Here is a 22,147-nt window from a genome sequence, read left to right as displayed (position 1 = left end):
GTTGAGGGAATAATTGGTGTACATGGGGTGTTCAGTACTGTAAATGGAAATGGTGAAGAACTTGAAGATTTGTGTGCTGAAAAAGGACTGGTGATTGGGAATACCTGGTTTAAAAAGAGAGATATACATAGGTATACATATGTAAGGAGAGATGGCTAGAGAGCATTATTGGATTATGTGCTAATTGATAGGTGTGTGAAAGTGAGACTTTTGGATGTTAATGTGCTGAGAGGGACAACTAGAGGGATGTCAGATCATTATCTTGTGGAGGCGAAAGTGAAGATTTGTAGAGGTTTTCAAAAAAGGAGAGAATATTGGGGTGAAGAGAGTGGTGAGAGTAAGTGAGCTTGGAAAGGATACTTGTGTGAGGAAGCACCAGGAGAGATTGAGTGCAGAATGGAAAAAGGCAGAGAGCAAATGATGTAAGGGGAGTGGGGAGGTTTGGGATGTGTTTAGGGAAGCAGTGATGGCTTGCGCAAAAGATGCTTGTGGCATGAGAAATGTGGGAGGTGGGCAGATAAGAAAGGGTAGTGAGTGGTGGGATGAAGAAGTAAGATTGTTAGTGAAAGAGAAAAAGAGACAGGCATTTGGACAATTTTTGCAGGGAAATAGTGCAAATGACTAGATGTATAAAAGAAAGCAGCAGAAGGTCTAGAGAAAGATGCAATAAGTGAAAAAGAGGGAAATGAGAGTTGGGGTGCGAGAGTATTGTTAAATTTTAGGGAGAATAAAAAGATGTTTCAGAAGGAGGTAAAGTGTGTAAGACAAGATTGGGAACATTGGTGAAGGGGCTAATGGGGAGGTAATAACAAGTAGTGGTGATGTGAGGAGATGGAGTGAGTATTTTGAAGGTTTGTTGAATGTGTTTGATGATAAGAGTGGGGGAAAAAGAGTGTTTTGGTCGAGGTGGTGTGCGAAGTGAGAAAGTCAGGGAGAATGGTTTGGTAAACAGAGCAGAGGTAGTGAAAGCTTTGTAGAAGATGAAAGCCGGCAAGGCGGTGGGTTTAGATGGTATTGCAGTGGAATTTATTGAAAAAGGGGGTGACTGTGTTGTTGACTGGTTGGTAAGGATATTCAGTGTTTGTATGGTTCATGGTGAAGTGTCTGAGGATTGGCAGAATGCATGCATTGTGCCATTGTACAAAGGCAAAGGGGATAAAGGTGTGTTCAAATTACTGAGGTATAAGTTTGTTAAGTACTCCTTGGAAATTATATGAGAGGGTACTGATCGAGAGGGTGAAGGCATGTACAGAGCATCAGATTGGGGAAGAGCAGTGTGGTTTCAGAAGTGGTAGAGGATGGGTGGATCAGGTGTTTGCTTCGAAGAATGTATGTGAGAAATACTTAGAAAAACAAATGGATTTGTATGTAGCATTTATGGATCTGGAAAAGGCATGTGATAGAGTTGATAGAGATGCTCTGTGGAAGGTAGTTGATAGAGATGCTCTGTGGAAGGTATTAAGATTATATGGGGTGGAAGGTAAGTTGCTAGAAGCAGTGAAAAGTTTTTATCGAGGATGTAAGGCATGTGTACGAGTAGGAAGAGAGGAAAGTGATTGGTTCCCAGTGAATGTTGGTTTGCAGCAGGGGTGCATGATGTCTCCGTGGTTGTTTAATTTGTTTATGGATGGGGTTGTTAGGGAGGTGAAACCAAGAGTTTTGGAGACAGGAATAAGTATGCAGTCTGTTGTATATGAGAGGGCTTGGGAAAAGTCAGTTGTTGTTCGCTGATGATACAGCGCTAGTGGCTGATTCGAGTGAGAAACTGCAGAAGTTGGTGACTGAGTTTGGTAAAGTGTGTGAAAGAAGAAAGCTGAGAGTAAATGTGAATAAGAGCAAGGTTATTAGGTTCAGTATGGTTGAGGGACAAGTCAATTGGGAGGTAAGTTTGAATGGAGAAAAACTGGAGGAAGTGAAGTGTTTTAGATATCTGGGAGTGGATTTAGCAACAGATGGAAGCAAAAGTGAGTCACAGGGTGTGGGAGGGGGCGAAGATTCTGGGAGCGTTGAAGAATGTGAAGAAGGCAAGAATGGTATCTTGGAAAGCAAAAATGGGTATGTTTGAAGGAGTAGTGGTTCCAACAATGTTATGTGGTTGCAAGGTGTAGGTTTTAGATAGGGTAGTGCAGAGGAGGGTGGATGTGTTGGAAATGAGATGTTTGGACAATATGTGGTGTGTGGTAGTTTGATCGACTAAGTAATGAAAAGGTAAGAGAGAGGTGTGGTAATAGGGGGGGATTTCATGTGTGGCTGGGTGGCGATGGGAATGGATGAAGGCAGCAAGTATGAATATGTACATGTGTATATATGTTTATGTATGTATATGTTGAAATTTATAGGTATGTATATACATGTGTATGTGGGTGTTTTGGGCTGTTTTTTCGTATGTTTCCTTGCACTACCTCGCTAATTTGGGAGACAGTAACAAAGTATAATAAATAAATGAATACACACATTTTGCCATGCCTTCAAGATGATAATTAGCATTTGTCTACATCCGAAAGCTGTCCCTTTAATTTTTTCTGCCAATCTTTATAAAATGCCAGGAAGTACAGTAGGTTTATACCCAACAGCTGAGGAGACTGCCAAATTGCACTTTATGCAGTATAATGTCATCTCATTGTAAAGTTAAAATGAAAGGTTTGAGTAAAAGGCAAACATCGTTTTTTTGTACACAATGAAACCTTTGTGTGATCCCTTGTTTTGAGGGTATCACAGTGAGAAGTAATAAAGAAAATGTAACCACTGCTAAATGAATCAAAGGTAATTTTTCTTTAATTTTTTAAACATTGGTAAATATAATTTTATATTTTTGTAATCTTTTTGTAAAAAATTCTAGTGGGATAAAATAATGCATTATTTTACCTACCAAAAAAATTACAACAAACCCTAATGTGTATTTCTGTAATCTTTTCATAAGAAAAATTCTAGTGGGATAAAATAAAGCATTATTCTACCTACCAAAAAAATTACAATAAACCCTAATGTATGTTTGTATAAACCCTAATGTATATGGTTGTAATCTTTTCATAAAAAATTATAGTGGGATAAAATAATGCATCATTTTACCTATTAACAAATTACAACAAACCTAACCTAGTTTAACTTCTTGAACATAACCCTCAATTTCACTTCATATCTGAACTTCTTGAACATAACCCTCAATTTCACTTCAATCTGAATATGAAAATTTTACAAATGCTTGAATTACTCATTTTGGTCCCATAAAAGTATGGTTGGGCAAATAAAATTTTTCTAGAGTACTTTTATCAAAAGAAAAAATATTCACAAAAATTTAAGATGAAAACCCAGATATGCAAATAATAGATATGGAAATCTTATTTGTATATTACTAGTAAAAGAAAAGTAAATCAAAACAAATTTAATTTTCTGAAGAAAAATTACATTTTTTGAGACCTTGAAATTCTATGATGCACTCAGAGGGTTAATTGCTGTGGCAAGACTTGAGAATCATGTTCCAATTTTGATGTCATATAAAGGCCTGTCTACACGAGCGGGCCTGATCGGCGGGCTTGTCCGTTAACGGGCAAACGATCAAATTGCCCGAAAGCTCGCCGAGCGAAATCACTGAACTGGTGCCCGGTAGCTGGAGTTTCTACCCTGCCAGACGCAAGATAATATCATGAACCCACAGCGGGCCTTCATCCCACATCCCACGGCATAGTAGCACAGTGAACATTTAACGATGGCAGCCCAGGATAACTCTAGTGAGCCACCAACAATTTTTTTGTCTAAAGCACTTACTAGTACTTTGATTGACCTTTATCGTAAGAATCCATGTTTATGGAATGTGAAGCTGAAATGCTATAAGAACAGAGACAAACGCATAACAGCAGTGAAGGCTATTGCTGCGGAGATGAGAGAGCATGGTACTTCCATTATGACGGATGACATAAAAAAGAAAATAGACACGCTGCGTAACCAATTTCGGCGTGAATGCAAGAAAGTAAAGCATTCACTCATCCTCAGGTAATTTCTGAAGTCGTGTTCCTCTAATTTGTAGTTCATGAAGTATTGTTGCAGTGCTTCCAAACATACTTCTTTTCTTTAACCAATCTTTACACCATATCCTTTTCTTCTTTTTCTTCTTGAAACACAAAGCTATTATCATAGAGCACAAAATCTTTTCCTTAACAATGCTAGGCACCATGGTTCTCGTACCGCACTCCACCCGCTATTGGCAACATCGTCAGGCAGGCCCGGCTGTTCATCACTTCGGTCGTGTGGACAACATTCACGGGCAGGCCCGCCAGAATTTGACCGTTATCGGGCAAACCCGCCGATCAGGCCCGCTCGTGTAGACAGGCCTTAAGACATGAATAATATATATGTTATGAGTAATTTACCAAACTTTTTCTTATCCATGTACTTAGTTGCAATTCTAAAATGTGCCAGAAGAGTTTGTCTCAACTATTTTCCAGAGGCAGAGGTCAAGCAACATGTTAGGCACACCAATGACTCCTAGGTCTTTATTTACATTATGAGTTGTTCATTTTCCACTTGGTAATAATCACACCAAGGCCTTCTTTTACTATGTCCTGTCTTCATTACTTTGCATTTCTCAAAGTTCATCTCATTATTTATGAGTCATATTTTGGAGTTCTTGCATGTCACTTTGTAAACTAATGTAATCATCTTTCTTTATTTTTCCTATGGCTTTGGCTTCATCCACAAAAATTTTCAAATAAGAATCCAGTCCATCAGGCAAATGATTCACATGTACTAAGAACAGCTACCATCCCAAGGCCAAACCCAGCAGCACATCTCTGGAGACCTTAAGCCCATCTCAAGAATGCTCTTCTAACCAGTCCTTTGTTCCTTCTTCTGAGGTAATCCTCAATCCAGTGAAGGAGTCTGTCCCTTATTCCTGCTTGTATATCTAGCGTCTTTACCAACACCTGATGTGGTACAGCATGGAATATTTTCTGACCATCCAGGAACTTGTAGTCTACCCATCCAACTCTTCTGAGATAAAGCTCACTTTGTCACAAAAGCTTATGACGTTTGTATACAAAACTTTGTAGGTCAACACAGTCTGTTGTTTTCTGATATCTTATATATTGTTTTATAGACCACATTCATTGCAGAGACCAGTCTACAGTTCAGTGTTTCCAGATCTCTTTCCTTAAAGATTGGCAATACATCTGTTCTCTTCCACTGCTCTGGCACTTTTCCATCAGCAACAAACATGACATTTTGAGTGGCCTATTAAATATATCTGCATTTTCTTTCAGCACATACGTTCAGATTTTTGTGGGTCAAGGTGTTTTAAAATTACTGTATAAGAAAGAATAAGAAAAGAGAGAGAGGAAATGGAAAGGAACTTATAAAGTAACTTATAAAAGTCTTGAAGGTTGAAACACTAGGCTTAAAACAAAAGGATTTGCCGAAAGAATTGGTTTTGATTATGAGTATATGTACAAATGTTTGGATTTGATTTTGAGTTGTATGCTGCTAGTAGTCGGTAGGAACATTAGGGAGAAGCCTCTGGAAACACTGTGCCAGGGTTGCCTTCTGCAAGTGGCCCGTTAAGGGTGAGGCACTGGGGTTCACAATGGGTATCGTCTATGGCAAAGAAACCAGTATGCTTGTTGTCTTGCCTATCAATTTCAGTACTCCCTAAACCTCTTCACCATCCCATTTTGCTGGAGTTCAAGCTATAGCGTCCATGGTGAGAACACTTGAACTTTATTCAGTTCCTCATATATTTCCTCATAAAATTCCCTTCAAATCCCACTGCTTTATTCACTTTTCCTAAACTTACTAATTGCTTGGAAAAAAAAAAAATGCAGTCCATAACATTCAAATTTTCTCTGCTCCTCCCTAATTTGTAGTACTCTTTTTCTTTCTTTCTTTCACTTTTGAAATGGTGGTTGGCTTTTGTACTGCCTATATCTATTCCACAGAACATCTCTAAACTCTTTTGCCTTATAACATATTTTACCAATCAATGCAAATCTTTCTCCTCTATATGTACCCAATGGTAACCGTATTTCAAGTCCTTTGTAGATTTCACAAAAACTTTCGGGATAATTACCTATGTTATGGTCATGGAACTCCATCTCTCACTGAACTTGTTCAACTCTGCTTAACTGCCATGAGGACATTCCCTCTTTGAGTGCTCTTTCCCCTATGATCCCCATTTCGTGTCCTCTTTAACCCTCTTACTGGCTGATGGCACAGAAAGTCTTGCTAAGGCTCTAAAAGCTTCCATGACCCATCCCTTTCACTGCCCACTTACAGAGAGCAGATCACTCATGTTCTGCTGTTAGACATGCATGTAGTGAAAGTATTTTTTTATAATGTGTTTTTTATAATCCACAGGCAGAAAAAAAAGACTTGCATCTCAGTGGTAAGTCATGTAGAACAAAAGTGGTTTGCTGTGGTTTGGGAATGAGTCACATGGTTGGCAGCCATGGAGATTCAGACTCGGCCCAATAAGCTCAGCAACTAGGTATGCATCATGTATGGGCTTAAAGGCACAATATGAGTATTTAGTTGATGTAAATGAGAAAATTATTAATTGATGTGCACTTATTGACGCATTCTGAGGGAAGACACCAAGTGGGTTAGATTATGAGGGATGCAGAAGGCATCCTAAGATGTTGAGCATGAGATTTACAGATATCAGCAGAACTCAAGATGACTGATCACACAGTAAGGCTCATTCATTAAATGAAAATTTTTTCCAATTGGTGAATTCATATTTGATATCAAAGCTCAATTTGGAAGCTACAATATCTAGCAATGATGGTGTATCAGTCTCTCTCGTTATTGTCTGCTATGTGACATGCTGATAAAGGATACTCTCCTTTATACATTCTATGGACTTCTCTTTCATGACACAATTTAAGAATGTATAACTTATATTAACTAAGTGTGGCTGAAGGGCATGGTGAAAAAATCTAGATGATAAAAGAAAAGAAAAGCAAGGAAGCATATAGTGTTAGCAAGACAAGTACTGTCATGGGTAAGCAGAAATAGCAGTAACCCAGAAACATAGGCTGAATAAAAACTGACCAACTAAAATTTCATGCTCACTTGAAACAGACTTAAAGTATCCTCACATATACATCTCTTAAGTTCTAGGATCTATAAATCTAATTTTTGAAACATTTTGATCATGCCTCACAATCAAATTAGCACGCAATAAAAATGCTATGTGATCATTTCTCATGTGGTCAACAATGTCAATATAAGGATCATTCTGGTCTTGCAGCATCTTTGTTACCAGGCGATCCAATAGACCTTCCATTGAAGTGCTCTCTTCCTAGAAAAAATAAAATGAAACTGAATCAGAATATTCATATGTACTATTTTAGGACATAACTGTATATGTTAAACAATTTAAGAAGTGTGTGGGTATGGAGGAAACAAAAAACAAAATGCACTACTGAAAAAAGTAGTTTAAACTCTCACCTTTATCCCCTTTGCCTTTGTACAATGGCACTATACATGCATTCTGCCAATCCTCAGGCACTTCAATGTGATCCAAACAAACATGGAATATCCTTTACAACCAAGCAACAACACAGTCACCCCTTTTTTTAATAAATTCAACTGCAATACCATCCACTCCTTTCATCACTGGATTTCATCTTCTGCAAGGTTTTCACCACCTCTTCTCTCTTCCCCAAACCACTCTTCCGGACTCTTGCTTCACACATCACCCCAACCAAAACACAAGTGCCACTCTATCATCAAACACATTCAAGAGTCCTTCAAAATATTCACTCCATCACCACCTGTTATCACTTTCCCCTTGCCCCCTTCTCCAATGTTCCTGTTTGTCCTCTTGTCTTTCACACATTATTTACCTCCTTCCATAACATCTTTTTATCCTCCCTTCAGTTTAATGATACGCTCTCTCCCTTACTCTCATTTGCCCTCTTTTGCAATGCTTGCACCTTCCTCTTGACCTGCTGCTTTCTCTTATACATCTCTGTCATTTGCACTCCTTCCTCGTATCATCCAAATGCCTCTCTTTTCTCTTTCACTAACAACTTTACTTCATCCCACCACTCTCAACCCTTTCTAATCAGCCTTCCCTAGATACATCCCATTCCTTATCCACTCTACTCATTTTCTCTCACCTCTTGCCATTCTACACTCAATCTTTCCTGATATTTCTTCACAAAAGTCTGCTTTCCAAGCTCACTTACTCTCACCACTCTCTTCTCTCTACATTCTCTTTTTTGAAAACTTCTACAAATCTTCACCTTCTCCTCCACTAGATGGTGATCATGTCAGATATCCTGCCAGCTGCCCCTCTCCAGCACATTTACATCCAAAAGTCTCTATTTTACATGCCTATCATTTATGTTAGCTAATAATGACCTTTTACCATCTCTTACTCATATATGTATACTTGTGTATATTTCTTTTTCAAAGCCAGGTATTCCCAATCACAAATCCACAAGCTCTCCACCATTTCCATTCACAAGAGTAAATATCCCATGTGCACCAATTATACCCTTAACTGCCACATATCTCACTTCACATTCAAATCGCCAATCACTAATACCCAATTTTGTGCACCAAAACTGCTAACACACTCGCTCAGCTGCCCACAAAACACCTGCATCTCATGATCTTTCTTACCCACATCAATCTAGAATTTACTTCCTTACACTCTATCACACACTCCTACAACTCCAACTTCAGGAGTAGTGCTACTCCTTCTTTAGCTCTCGTCCTCTCACCAACCCATGACTACTCCCAAAATGTTTCCAAACCATTCTTAAGCTTTACCCTTGAGCTTTGTTTCACACAGAGCCAGAACATCCAGGTTTCTTTCCTCAAACACACTACCTATCTCTCCTTTCTTCTCATCTTGGTTACATCCACACATATTGGCACCCCATAGAGTGGGTGCAATATATTAACACAGGAGAAGGATAGGGGGGGCTGAGTGAACCCAAAGTCCTTGTCCCATCAAAAAGGGAGGAATTATAAGGTATACGTGGCATTTGTGTAGTGCAACACAAGTATAAGAAATGCATAAACAAAACACCTTGTTAACACTGATAGTTATACAGGGGTTAGTGGAGAAATATTTGACATATACATTTTTTAATCATACTTAATTGCTGTCTCCTGCGTTAGCGCAAGGAAACAGACAAAAGAATGGCCCAACCCACCCACATACACATGTATATACATAAACACACGTGTATATTCATACTTGCTGCCCTCATGCATTCCCATTGCCACAACGACCCACATGAAATGTCATCCCCCCCCTGCGCGCGTGCGAGGCAGCGCTAGGAAAAGACAACAAAGGCCACATTCGTTCACACTCAGTCTCTAGCTGTTATGTGTAATGCACCGAAACCACTGCTCCCTTTCCACATCCACACCCCACAAAACTTTCCATGGTTTGCCCAAGACGCTTCACATGCCCTGGTTCAATCCACTGACAGCACGTCGACCCCGGTATACCACATCGTTCCAATTCTCTCTATACCTTGCACGCCTTTCATCCTCCTGCATGTTCAGGCCCCAATCACTCAAAATCTTTTTCACTCCATCCTTCCACCTCCAATTTGGTCTCCCATTTCTCGTTCCCTCCACCTCTGACACATATATCCTCTCATTCTCTCCATGTGACCAAACCATTACAATACACCCTCTTCTGCTCTCTCAACCACACTCCTTTTATTACCACAAATCTCTCGTACCCTTTCATTACTAACTCGATCAAACCACCTCACACCGTACATTGTTCTCAAACATTTCATTTCCAACACATCCACCCTCCTCCGCACAACCCTATCTATAACCCATGACTCGCAACCATATAACATTGTTAGAACCACTATTCCTTCAAACATACCCATTTTTGCTCTCCAAATAATGTTCTGGCCTTCCACACATTCTTCAACACTCCTAGAACCTTCACCCCCTCCCCCAACCTGTGACTCATTTCCACTTCCATGGTTCCATATGCCGCTAAATCCACTCCCAGATATTTTAGCTAAAACACTTCACTTCCTTCAGTTTTTCTCCATTCAAACTTACCTCCCAATTAACTTGTCCCTTAACCCTAATGAACCTAACAACCTTGCTCTTATTTACATTTACTCTCAGCTTTCTTCTTTCACCCACTCTACCATACTCAGTCACCAACTTCAGCAGTTTCTCACCCATATCAGCCACCAGCGCTGTATCATCAGCAAACAACAACTGACTCACGTCCCAAGCCCTCTCATCCACAACAGACTGCATACTTGCCCCTCTCCAAAACTCTTGCATTCACCTCCCTAACAACCCCATCCATAAACAATTTAAACAACCATGGTGACATCAAACACCCCTGCCGCAAACTGACATTCACTGGGAACCAATCACTTTCCTCTCTTCCTACTCATACATATGCCTCACATCCTTGATAAAAACTTTTCATTGCTTCCAGCAACTTACCTCCCACACCATATACTCTTAATACCTTCCACAGAGCATCTGTATCAACTCTATCATATGCCTTCTCCAGATCCATAACTGCTCATACAAATCCATCTGTTTTCTATTTCTCACATACATTCTTCAAAGCAAACACCTGATCCATACATCCTCTACCACCTCTGAAGCCATACTGCTCTTCCCCAATCTACTGCTCTGTACATGCCTTTACCCTCTCAATCAATACCCTCCCATATAATTTCCCAGGAATAATCTACAAACTTATACCTCTGTAATTTGAACACTCACCTTTATCCCTTTGCCTTTGTACAATGGCATTATGCATGCATTCCACCAATGCTCAGGCACTTCACCATGAACCAAACATACACTGAATATCCTTAACAACCAGTCAACACAGTCACCCACTTTTATAATAGATTCCACTGCAACCATCCAAACCCCCCAGCTTTCATCTTCCGCAAAGCTTTCACTACCTCCTCTCTGTTTACCAAACCATTCTCCCTGACCCTTTCACTTCGCACACCAACTTGACCATAACACCCTATATCTCCCACTCTATCATCAAACACATTCAACAAACCTTCAAAATACTCACTCCATCTCCTCACCCCACCACTACTTGTTATCACCTCCCCATTTGCCCCCTTCACTGTTGTTCCCATTTGGTCTCTTGTCTTATGCACTTTATTTACCTCCTTCCAAAACATCTTTTTACTTTCCCTAAAATTTAATGATACTCTCTCACCCCAACTCTCAATTGCCCTCTTTTTCACCTCTTGCACCTTTCCCTTGACCTCCTGCCTCTTTCTTTAAACATCTCCCTGTCAATCGCATTTCTTCCCGGCAAAAATCGTCCAAGTGCCTCTCTCTTCTCTGTCACTATCAATCTTACGTCTTCATCCCACCACTTGCTACCCTTTCTAATTTGCCCATCTCCCACCTTTCTCATGCCACAGGCATCTTTTGCGCAAGCCATCACTGCTTCCCTAAATACATCCCATTCCTCCCCCACTCCCCTTACATCATTTGCTTTCACCTTTTTCCATTCTGCACTCAATCTCTCCTGGTGCTTCCTCACACAAGTCTCCTTTCCAAGCTCAGTTACTCTCATCACTCTCTTCCCCCTAACATTCTCTCTTCTTTTCTGAAAACCTCTACAAATCATCATCTTCGCCTCCACAAGATAATGATCAGACATCCCTCCAGTTGCCCCTCTCAGCACATTAACATCCAAAAGTCTCTCTTTCATGTGCCTATCAATTAACACGTAGTCCAATAATGCTCTCTGGCCATCTCTCATACTTACATATGTTTACTTATGTATATCTCTCTTTTTAAACCAGGTATTCCCAATCACAAGTCCTTTTTCAGCACACAAATCCACAAGCTCTTCACCATTTCCATTTACAACACTGAACACCCCATGTACACCAATTATACCCCTAACTGCCACATTACACACCTTTGCATTAAAATCACCCATCACTATAACCCAGTCTTGTGCAACATAACTGCTAACACACTCACTCAGCTGCTTCCAAATCACTTGCCTCATGATCTTTCTTCTCATGACCAGGTGCATAGGTACCAATAATCACCCATCTCTCTCCATCAACTTTTAGTTTTCCCCATATCAATCTAGATTTTACTTTCTTACACTTTACTACATACTCCCACAACTCCTGTTTCAGGAGTGGTGCTACTCCTTCCTTTGCTCTTTTTCTCTCACCAACCCCTAGCTTTACTCCCAAGACATTCCCAAACCACTCTTACCCTTTATCCTTGAGATTCGTTTCACTAAGAGCCAAAACATCCAGATTCCTTTCCTCAAACATACTACCTATCTCTCCTTTTTTTTCATTTGGTAAAGGAGATAAATTACTAAGACTAGTTGATATCACTGAAGCTGTACTCCCCAAAGGGCAGATGGGAGAGATGCATCATGACCTATATCTGAGAAATCCTAGAAGACAGGACCCCTAACTTACACTTGGAAATAACTTTCCACTAGCAAGATAGACATGGAAAATTCTGTAAAATATTACTTCAGAAATCCAAAGGTTCAATATGTACAAAAAGAGAGAACACCTCAAACATCTAGGACATGAAACTTTTCATTACCTTGCTTGCAACCATCAGAAACACCACGGGATACACAGTAAAGTTTAAGAGGGCCCTGCAAGTACCCATAAAGTTTACCATATCAGCCATGCTGTGAGGGTTACGTGGGCCTGCAGGCTGTGGCTTCTGACAGCTTGGTCAACCAATTACCCCTACAGACTCCATCAGGTAATCATCAGGCATAGTTGGCTTTGTTTGAAGTTGATAAAAGGGTGGCCAAGCTGGTCTGGTTAACTTCCTTGCCATTTATAAAGATCCAAATTTCCTTGGCTCAGGCAAAGCTATCTATTAATCTACCTATATCTCTGATGGCTGTTCCTATTGGAACTCTCTCAAAGGGGTAGCCACACCAACAAAGTCTCCTTAACTAAAGAACCAGAGTCTTTTCTTAGCCTTTAGTACAAAGGTTCCTACCTAATGTTCCTAATGACTACCTCTACCTAATGTTCCTACCTATTATTTCTACATAATAAACTTTTAAACTTTTAAACTATTCGCCATTTCCCGCATTAGCGAGGTAGCGTTAAGAACAGAGGACTGGGCCTTTTTTGGAATATCCTCACCTGGCCCCCTCTGTTCCTTCTTTTGGAAAATTAAGAAAAAAAAAAAAAAAAACAGAGGGGAGGATTTCCAGCCCCCCGCTCCCTTCTACATAATAATCCTGCTTAAATATACTTACCTGCTACTTCTACCATTCTGCCAAAAGGAAGGGCTAGCACATAAGAGCTCATTGCAGGGAAATCTAGTTATAAAAAAATGAGCTGCGCAAGAACTACCTGGGTAAGAGTACAAGTTGACAACCACTAAAGTGCTGGGTCATTAAGCAGATGTCACTAACCCTCCTGATATCCAGACGAGTAGTACTGGTAAAGGTCTCATATTGTTCCCAAATTGATAATAATTATAAGAGTAAACAAAACATACACAAAATAGCACCTATCATGAGTCTGAATGGCATCAACTGACAGTGTTACCCTTTGGTTACAAAAATGTAAAATCTTTTAGTAAGTAACAACTCCAGTTTTTGAATCCTTAGATATACTTGCTTGCTTTCCCTATGTAAACCAACTTTGTTATTGCTTATGTGTAAAAACCTATTTGTAAAGGCCCATTTAGCATCACTCTTGGCATTCATTTTCAAGCATAAAACTAACCAAATCCCAACTTTTACTAATCAGACGTAATATACGAAAGAAATATTTTTCAACACCCTCTCCACACTCTCCTTCTCATCCCCTTACATGTGTGTACATAAGAGACCTGCCAAATGTACATTGTAAAATCTCAAATTTCAACTTCCACTCTAGTAAGCTCTTCTCTGCAGTGGTGTGTTGTAAGTCACCTTTCTCATAATATTACTTCTTTATATCTTTTATGAAATTTCTTGCTTATTTTCATGTTACATCTTCTGGATAACCCTACATGTCTGAAAGAACTGTTCACTGTCCACATCCATGATGTTTTAAAAATTCAAAGGTTGTGATTAGGTTACCTCTCTCTTCCAAGATGAGGAGCACATTTAAAACCTCTAGTCAGCCTTTCCCTGTAACTCAGTTCTGTTAATTTTGGTATCAACTTTGTTGCCCTTCACTGATCTTTGCCAACTGTGCTTCTTTAGAGGTAATGACTAAATCTGATAAGCAAGAACAGCTTGCTAAATATTTCATCGTCCATCTACTTGAAAGTTATTTCAATATTTGCCAGAAGAAAGTTTGTCTCCTTAACAGTTCTCCTAACGTGTGTCCCGAGTGGTCAAGAATGTGTCAACTCCCAAGTTCTTCACTCAAACAAAATCTTGAAGCTTATTTCCTGCTGGGTAATGGTCATAGTGAGGCCATCTTTGGCTCTCACCCTCATTGCATTTGTTTGGGTTGAATTTCATCAAATATGTATCAGTCCTTTGGAGTCTGTTTAGGTCCACCGTTAAGCTGATGCAATCCTCCTCACTTTTCACATCCCTCTTTATCTATGTGTGTGAGTCAAATTATAAGGCAGTGATATGAATACATTTTCAGATATACTGATACAAGGACCATATGAAAATCATTTTCCCCTCAACATACAAAGTGCATGTGGCAGAAGACATTCTGAACAATGACTAATAGGAATAACACTTTCAACAGATAAATTGCTCAGTATTGGACAGCCCTAACATTAAGAAATAATGCATCTCAGTCAAGAACTTGAAGATAAAAAAAACTTACATCATCTGAATAAAAGTCTGTCAATATGTGGTGAAGCTCATTTCGTAGTGCTCTGAAGACCAGTGCTGCTCGTTCATACCTGCATAAATGAAACAAAGTGATACTCATGTCAAAGAGACAAGTAACCTATCTAATGTTATATCATCACATCATTGATAACTCATAATACTTAAATCACACACAAAAAGGAGGAGTACAATGTCCTGTTAACCACAATTTCCAAAAATGAAAAAAAATTTATATGCATAAATTTATTTCAATTATACAAGCAGATCCAGGCCCTCCATACCTTGATGTTCTACCTCCTGAGGACTAACATTTTGAATGGATAAAACATGTATAAAGTTGGTAAACCTGCGTCGTAGTTGAGGGGAGCTTGTCCAGCGGGTTGGTAGCCTTGGGCACGTGCATGGCGTCTGTAACATCAAGTTCATTACGTGTGGTGGCAACTTTGCCGTTATCTAAGCAGGAATCAAGACTATAAGTGTTACAGACGCCATGCAAGTAACTGCTACCACCCATCCGGACAGACTACCCTTTAGAAGAAAAAATACCGCAGGCCTACCAACCTCAACCAGATAACTTCCCTTATCACATACAGTATAATATTTGTCAAAATATTTCACTCCTGCATCCAGTCAAATAAATGGATGAATAACAAGGAACTGCATATTATGGATGGATCAGGCAAGTAACTCTGTGTCTACACACGGGACATTTTTTTTGAAATGCAAAAGTTTCAGAGCCGTTAATCATCAACTAACCCATATAAGGCACATTTCTTGATAAATCACCTTCACTGTTTAGGAATGGTGCAGAAACACTTGATAAGCTAGCTTTCTTCTATACAAAATGCCTTTTTGCCTGTAGAGAAAGAACAATAGCTTTAATTGCACACATTTATTCTATAGTTGTCATGTGCAATTCATCAAAACCATAGCCTAAAATTCACAGCCAAGATCCACACATCATCCCAAGGTTCATCTTAGTCACTTCAGATGGTCTGGTTCAGCCACTATTGACAGCACTTGTCCCACCAACATACCACATCCATCACATGATTGTTTAAGCCCCCATACCGAGAAGTTTACTTCCTTCATCTTCGCACCTAAGTCTTGCTGGTCTCCCTCTACCACTTCCTCCACAAGTGCCCGTAGAATGTCACACCTTTATTTTACAAACGGTATGCATGTGATACATTTCCCGTACATAATCTCGAAACCATATACCAACGTTCTTAAATCATCTAATTTCTAAGCATTAGAATATGAAAATTCACATCTGACGTGAAAATTAAGCAAGTTCTCCAAATATCAGCCAAAGCAATTAGGCGAGTTCGAGACATCACTTTACAGGAAGTCTACATACACACATGGGCCACATGCATAGTGAGACTGTATGTAGTTTTAGAATTATCTTCGACACCTGAAGAAGGTGTTAAAGATTTTTTGGTTGGTGGATGTAGCTTACACTGACGGTCTTAATGACTTTGGCAGTGATAGGCATAAAACCCAACCAACCAAGCCTACAGTCACTAAAATGTGTACCATGGTCACTTCGTTCATTCCTATTAATTTCAAACGTAATCTTTTTATTTGCTTGACAAAAAGGACCTTTGAAATTTTTCCTAATTATTGAAGATTCAATGATGAATTAGTTTTTTAATATCTTACATAATAAAGGGTTCCATAGTAATTCTAGACACGCGGGAAGAGCAATTACCGAACTATCAATTAAAACAGAACCTCAAGTTACAACTGTTCCATAAGCAGTGGTTCATTTTACTGTTCAATAAAGGTTCATTTTGCGCTAAACTTTGAAACGTCCTTATTCAATGTTAAAAAGTTTCAGATAAGGAATACTCAAGGCCAAGGATATTATCAATAGGTTATCTAGATTTAAAGAGGTCGTTAAGAGACATTTGAAATTTCATATAAAAGAACATTCCAGCACTAGGCACGAATGGTTGCTCTAACTACCGAACCATCTTTTTCGACTATTCGAGATCACTAGCAGGAACCCCCTCACCCTATGTCACCGACCACAGTTTCAGTAGTAAGGTGGAGCGCGTGGAAGCACTACTATAGCTCACCATGGAAGCATTGTACACTCTGACAGATGAGCCGACCATTGGTTCACACCAAGGCTCTACTAAGCTAAGCTTTTCTGCTTCCAATCTTAAGACCGGTAAGAAATATTTACCTTCGAAATTTTTACCATATCCCAGTTAGGATTTAAGCAATGCTTTAAGATTTATTTTTCCTATGCAAACTTTTTTATTCATCGTAAATTATCATTTTTTATCATACTTTGTCGCTGTCTCCCGCGTTAGCGAGGTAGCGCAAGGAAACGAGACGAAAGAATGACCCAACCCACCCACATACACATGTATATACATACACGTCTACACACGCCCATATACATACCTATACATTTCAACGTACACATACACAGACATATACATATTCATACTTGCTGCCTTTATTCATTCCCGTCGCCACCCTGCCATACATGAAATAGCATTCCCTCTCCCTCCTGCAAGGTAGTGTTAGAAAAGACAAAAAATCCACATTCATTCACACTTAGTCTCCAGCTAACATGTGTAATGCACTGAAACCACAATCCCCTTTCCACATCCAGGTCCCACAAAAGTTTCCATGGTTTATCCTGGATGCTTCACATGCCCTGGTCCAATCCATTGACAGCACTTCAACCCCAGTATACCACATAGTTCCAATTCACTCTATTCCTTGCACGCCTTTCACCTTCCTATATGTTCAGGCCCCGATAACTCAAAATCTTTTTCACTTGACCCTTCCACCTCCAATTTGGTCTCTAACTTCTCCTCGTTCCCTCCATCTCTGACACATATATCCTCTTTGTCAATCTTTCCCCACTCATTCTCTCCATGTGACCGGACCATTTCAATACACCCTCTTCTGCTCTCTCAACCACACTCTTTTTATTACCACACATCTTTCTTACCCTTTAATTACTTACTCGATCAAACCACCCACACCACATATTGTCCTCAAACATTTCATTTCCAACACATCCACCCTCCACCGCACAACTCTATCTATAGCCCATGCCTCGCACCCATATAACATTGATGGAACCACTATTCCTTCAAACATACCCATTTTTGCTTTCTGAGATAATGTTCTTGCCTTCCACACATTCTTCAACGCTCCCAGAACTTTCGCCCCCTCCCCCACCCTATGATTCACTTCGGCTTCCATGGTTCCATCCACTGCCAAATCCACACCCAGATATCTAAAACACTTCACTTCCTCCAGTTTTTCTCCATTCGAACTTACCTCCCAATTGACTTATCCCTCAACCCTACAGTAATAATAACCCTGCTCTTATTCACATTTACTCTCAGCTTTCTTCTTTCACACACTTTACCAAACTCAGTCACCAGCTTCTGCATTTTCTCACATGAATCAGCCACCAGCGCTGTATCATCAGCGAACAACAGCTGACTCACTTCCCAAGCTCTCTCCTCCACAACAGGCTGCATACTTGTGGTGTGAGGTGGTTTGATCGAGTAAGTAATGTAAGGGTAAGAGAGATGTGTGGAAATAAAAAGAGCGTGGTTGAGAGAGCAGAAGAGGGTGTTTTGAGATGGTTTGGGCACATGGAGAGAATGAGTGAGGAAAGATTGACCAAGAGGATATATGTGTCGGAGGTGGAGGGAATGAGGAGAAGTGGGAGACCAAATTGGAGGGGGAAAGATGGAGTGAAAAAGATTTTGAGTGATCGGGGCCTGAACATGCAGGAGGGTGAAAGGCGGGCAAGGAATAGAGTGAATTGGATTGATGTGGTATACCGGGGTTGACGTGCTGTCAGTGGATTGAATCAGGGCATGTGAAGCGTCTGGGGTAAACCACGGAAAGTAGTGTGGGGCCTGGATGTGGAAAGGGAGCTGTGGTTTCGGGCATCATTGCACGACAGCTAGAGACTGAGTGTGAACGAATGAGGCCTTGGTTGTCTTTTCCTAGCGCTACCTCGCACACATGATGGGGGAGGGGCATGGTATTCTATGTGTGGCGAGGTGGCGATGGGAATGAATAAAGGCAGACAGTGTGAATTGTGTGCATGGGTATATATGTATGAGTCTGTGTGTGTATATATATGTGTACATTGAGATGTATAGGTATGTATATTTGCGTGTGTGGACGTGTATGGATATACATGTGTATGGGGGTGGGTTGGGCCATTTCTTCCGTCTGTTTCCTTGCGCTACCTCGCAAATGCGGGAGACAGCGACGAAGCAAAATAAATAAATAAATATATATTCTTTCACACACTTTACCAAACTCAGTCACCAGCTTCTGCAGTTTCTCACATGAATCAGCCACCAGCACTGTATCATCAGCGAACAGCAACTGACTCACTTCCCAAGCTCTCTCATCCACAACAGACTGCATACTTGCCCCTCTTTCCAAAACTCTTGCATTCACCTCCCTAACAACCCCATCTATAAACAAATTAAACAACCATGGAGACATCACACACCCCTTCCACAAACCTACATTCACTGAGAACCAATCACTTTCCTCTCTTCCTACATGCACACATGCCTTACATCCTCAATAAAAACTTTTCACTGCTTCTAACAACTTGCCTCCTACACCATATATTTTTAATACCTTCCACAGAGCATCTCTATCAACTCTATCATATGCCTTTTCCAGATCCATAAATGCTACATACAAATTCATTTGCTTTTCCAAGAAGAGAGAGTGTTGGGGTGAAGAGAGTGGTGAGAGTAAGTGAGCTTGGGAGGGAGACTTGTGTGAGGAAGTACCAGGAGAGATGAGTACAGAATGGAAAAAGGTGAGAACAAAGGATGTAAGGGAAGTGGGGGAGGAATGGGATGTATTTGGGGAAGCAGTAATGGCTTGCGCAAAAGATGCTTGTGGCATGAAAAGCGTGGGAGGTGGGCAGATTAGAAAGGGTAGTGAGTGGTGTGATGAAGAAGTAAGATTATTAGTGAAAGAGAAGAGAGAGTTATTTGGACGATTTTTGCAGGGAAATAATGCAAATGACTGGGAGATGTAGAAAACAAAGAGGTAGGAGGTCAAGAGAAAGGTGGAAGAAGTGAAAAAGAGGGCAAATGAGAGTTGGGGTGAGAGAGTATCATTAAATTTTAGGAGAATAAAAAGTTGTTTTGGAAGGAGGTAAATAAAGTGCTTAAGACAAGGGAACAAATGGGAACATCAGTGAAGGGGGTTAATGGGGAGGTGATAACAAGTAGTGGTAATGTGAGAAGGAGATGGAGTGAGTATTTTGAAGGTTTGTTGAATGTGTTTGACGATAGAGTGGCAGATATAGGGTGTTTTGGTCGAGGTGGTGTGCAAAGTGAGAGGGTTAGGTTAGGGAAAATGATTTGGTAAACAGAGAAGAGGTCGTAAAAGCTTTGAGGAAGATGAAAGCCGTCAAGGCAGCGGGTTTGGATGGTATTGCAGTGGAATTTATCAAAAAAGGGGGTGACTGTATTGTTGACTGGTTGGTAAGGTTATTTAATGTATGTATGATTCACGGTGAGGTGCCTGAGGATTGGCGGAATGCTTGCATAGTGCCACTGTACAAAGGCAAAGGGGACAAAGGTGAGTGCTCAAATTATAGAGGTATAAGTTTGTTGAGTATTCCAAATAAATTATATGGGAGGGTATTGATTGAGAGAGTGAAGGCATGTACAGAGCATCAGATTGGGGAAGAGCAGTGTGGTTTCAGAAGTGGTAGAGGATGTGTGGATCATGTGTTTGCTTTGAAGAATGTATGTGAGAAACATCTTTTTATTATCCTTAAAATTTAATGATACTCTTTCACCCCAACTCTCATTTACCGTCTTTTTCACCTCTTGCACCTTTCTCTTGACCTCCTGCTTCTTTCTTTTATACATCTCCCAGTCATTTGCATTATTTCCCTGCAAAAATCGTCCAAATGCCTTTCTCTTCTCTTTCACTAATAATCTTACCTCTTCATCCCACCACTCACTACCCTTTCTAAATCTGCCCAATTCCCACGCTACTTATGCCACAAGCATCTTTTGCGCAAGCCATCACTGCTTCCCTAAATACATCCCATTCCTCCCCCACTCTCCTTACATCCTTTGTTCTCACCTTTTTCTATTCTGTACTTAGTCTCTCCTGGTACTTCCTCACACAAGTCTCCTTCCCAAGCTCACTTACTCTCACCACTCTCTTCACCCCAACATTCACTCTTCTTTTCTGAAAAACTCTACAATATAATGATCTGACACCTCTCAGCACATTAACATCCAAAAGTCTCTTTCGCATGCCTATCAATTAACACGTAATCCAATAACGTTCTCTGGCCATCTCTCCTACTTACATACATATACTTATGTATATCTCTCTTTTTAAACCAGGTATTCCCAATCACTAGTCCTTTTTCAGCACATAAATCTACAAGCTCTTCACCATTTCCATTTACAACACTGAACACTCCATGTACACCAATTATTCCCTCAACTGCCACATTACTCACCTTTGCATTCAAATCACCCATCACTATAACCCGGTCTCGTGCATCAAAACTACTAACACTCACTCAGCTGCTCCCAAAACACTTGCCTTTCATGTTCTTTCTTCTCATGCCCAGGTGCATATGCACCAATAATCTCCCATCTCTCTCCATCAACTTTCAGTTTTACCCATATCAATCTAGAGTTTACTCTCTTACACTCTATTACATACTCCCACCACTCCTGTTTCAGGAGTAGTGCTACTCCTTCCCTTGCTCTTGTCCTCTCACTAACTGCTGACTTTACTCCCAAGACATTCCCAAACCACTCTTCCCCTTTCCCCTTGAGCTTCGTTTCACTCAGAGCCAAAACTTTCAGGTTCCTTTCCTCAAACTTACTACCTATCTCACCTTTTTTTCCCATCTTGGTTACATCAACACACATTTATAGACACCCCAATCTGAGCCTTCGACTTGTCCTCTGCCAGAAAAATGTTAAGGGTGAGGTACTAGAGGCTAAAAAGTGGCACTAGAGTTCACCATTTATGAAGATGCATGAGAGATATAGATATAGACATAGAATGTAAAATATGTGTTCACCCTGTCCATTGTTAGAGAGGCAGCACCAAAAAGAGATGGAATGGACAAAATTGTCCAAATCTACTTCAGCACAAGGAACAGAAGGAATGGTCACAATTTCTCACACCTGCTTTAACTAAAATCTCCACTCATGCTCAGGTACAATAGTGGTGTCTGTGCTTATTCCAATGTCAACATGCCTGTTGCAAGCCTCGAGAATCTTAAGTACCTAAGCTCTGATGTTATTAGACCCAAAGTCTATCCTTCAAACACTACACACTTCCATTGTTTTGCCTACT

At 40.3% G+C, this 22,147-nt stretch overlaps 2 protein-coding genes across 4 annotated transcripts in view; one reads left to right on the top strand and one right to left on the bottom strand.

The window, feature by feature from the left end:
- Positions 1-2,766: 2,766 nt before the first annotated feature.
- The window catches only part of LOC139754939 (uncharacterized), a 43,212-nt gene continuing 23,831 nt past the window's right edge, over positions 2,767-22,147 (bottom strand). Inside the window, exons 5-6 of the mRNA XM_071672758.1 lie at positions 14,772-14,850; positions 2,767-7,291 (exon numbers count right to left, since the gene is read on the bottom strand). Coding sequence (XP_071528859.1) covers positions 7,100-7,291; positions 14,772-14,850 — 271 coding nt within the window. The 3' untranslated portion in view covers positions 2,767-7,099. The remainder of the gene's footprint in view (positions 7,292-14,771; positions 14,851-22,147) is intronic.
- The window catches only part of LOC139755047 (uncharacterized), a 196,776-nt gene continuing 191,449 nt past the window's right edge, over positions 16,821-22,147 (top strand). For 2 of the 3 annotated variants that reach the window (XM_071673035.1, XM_071673034.1), the window contains exon 1: positions 16,831-16,958. The gene's annotated coding sequence lies outside the window, so the exon portion shown is untranslated. Of the gene's footprint in view, positions 16,959-22,147 lie in introns of all 3 variants that reach the window. The other variant, XM_071673029.1, reaches the window with a different exon arrangement.

This window comes from Panulirus ornatus, chromosome 18 (genome assembly GCF_036320965.1).
Source record: "Panulirus ornatus isolate Po-2019 chromosome 18, ASM3632096v1, whole genome shotgun sequence".
NCBI lineage: Eukaryota > Metazoa > Arthropoda > Malacostraca > Decapoda > Palinuridae > Panulirus > Panulirus ornatus.
The sequence above is the reverse complement of the archived record's forward strand: the minus strand, read 5'-3'. Positions and strand labels throughout refer to the sequence as shown.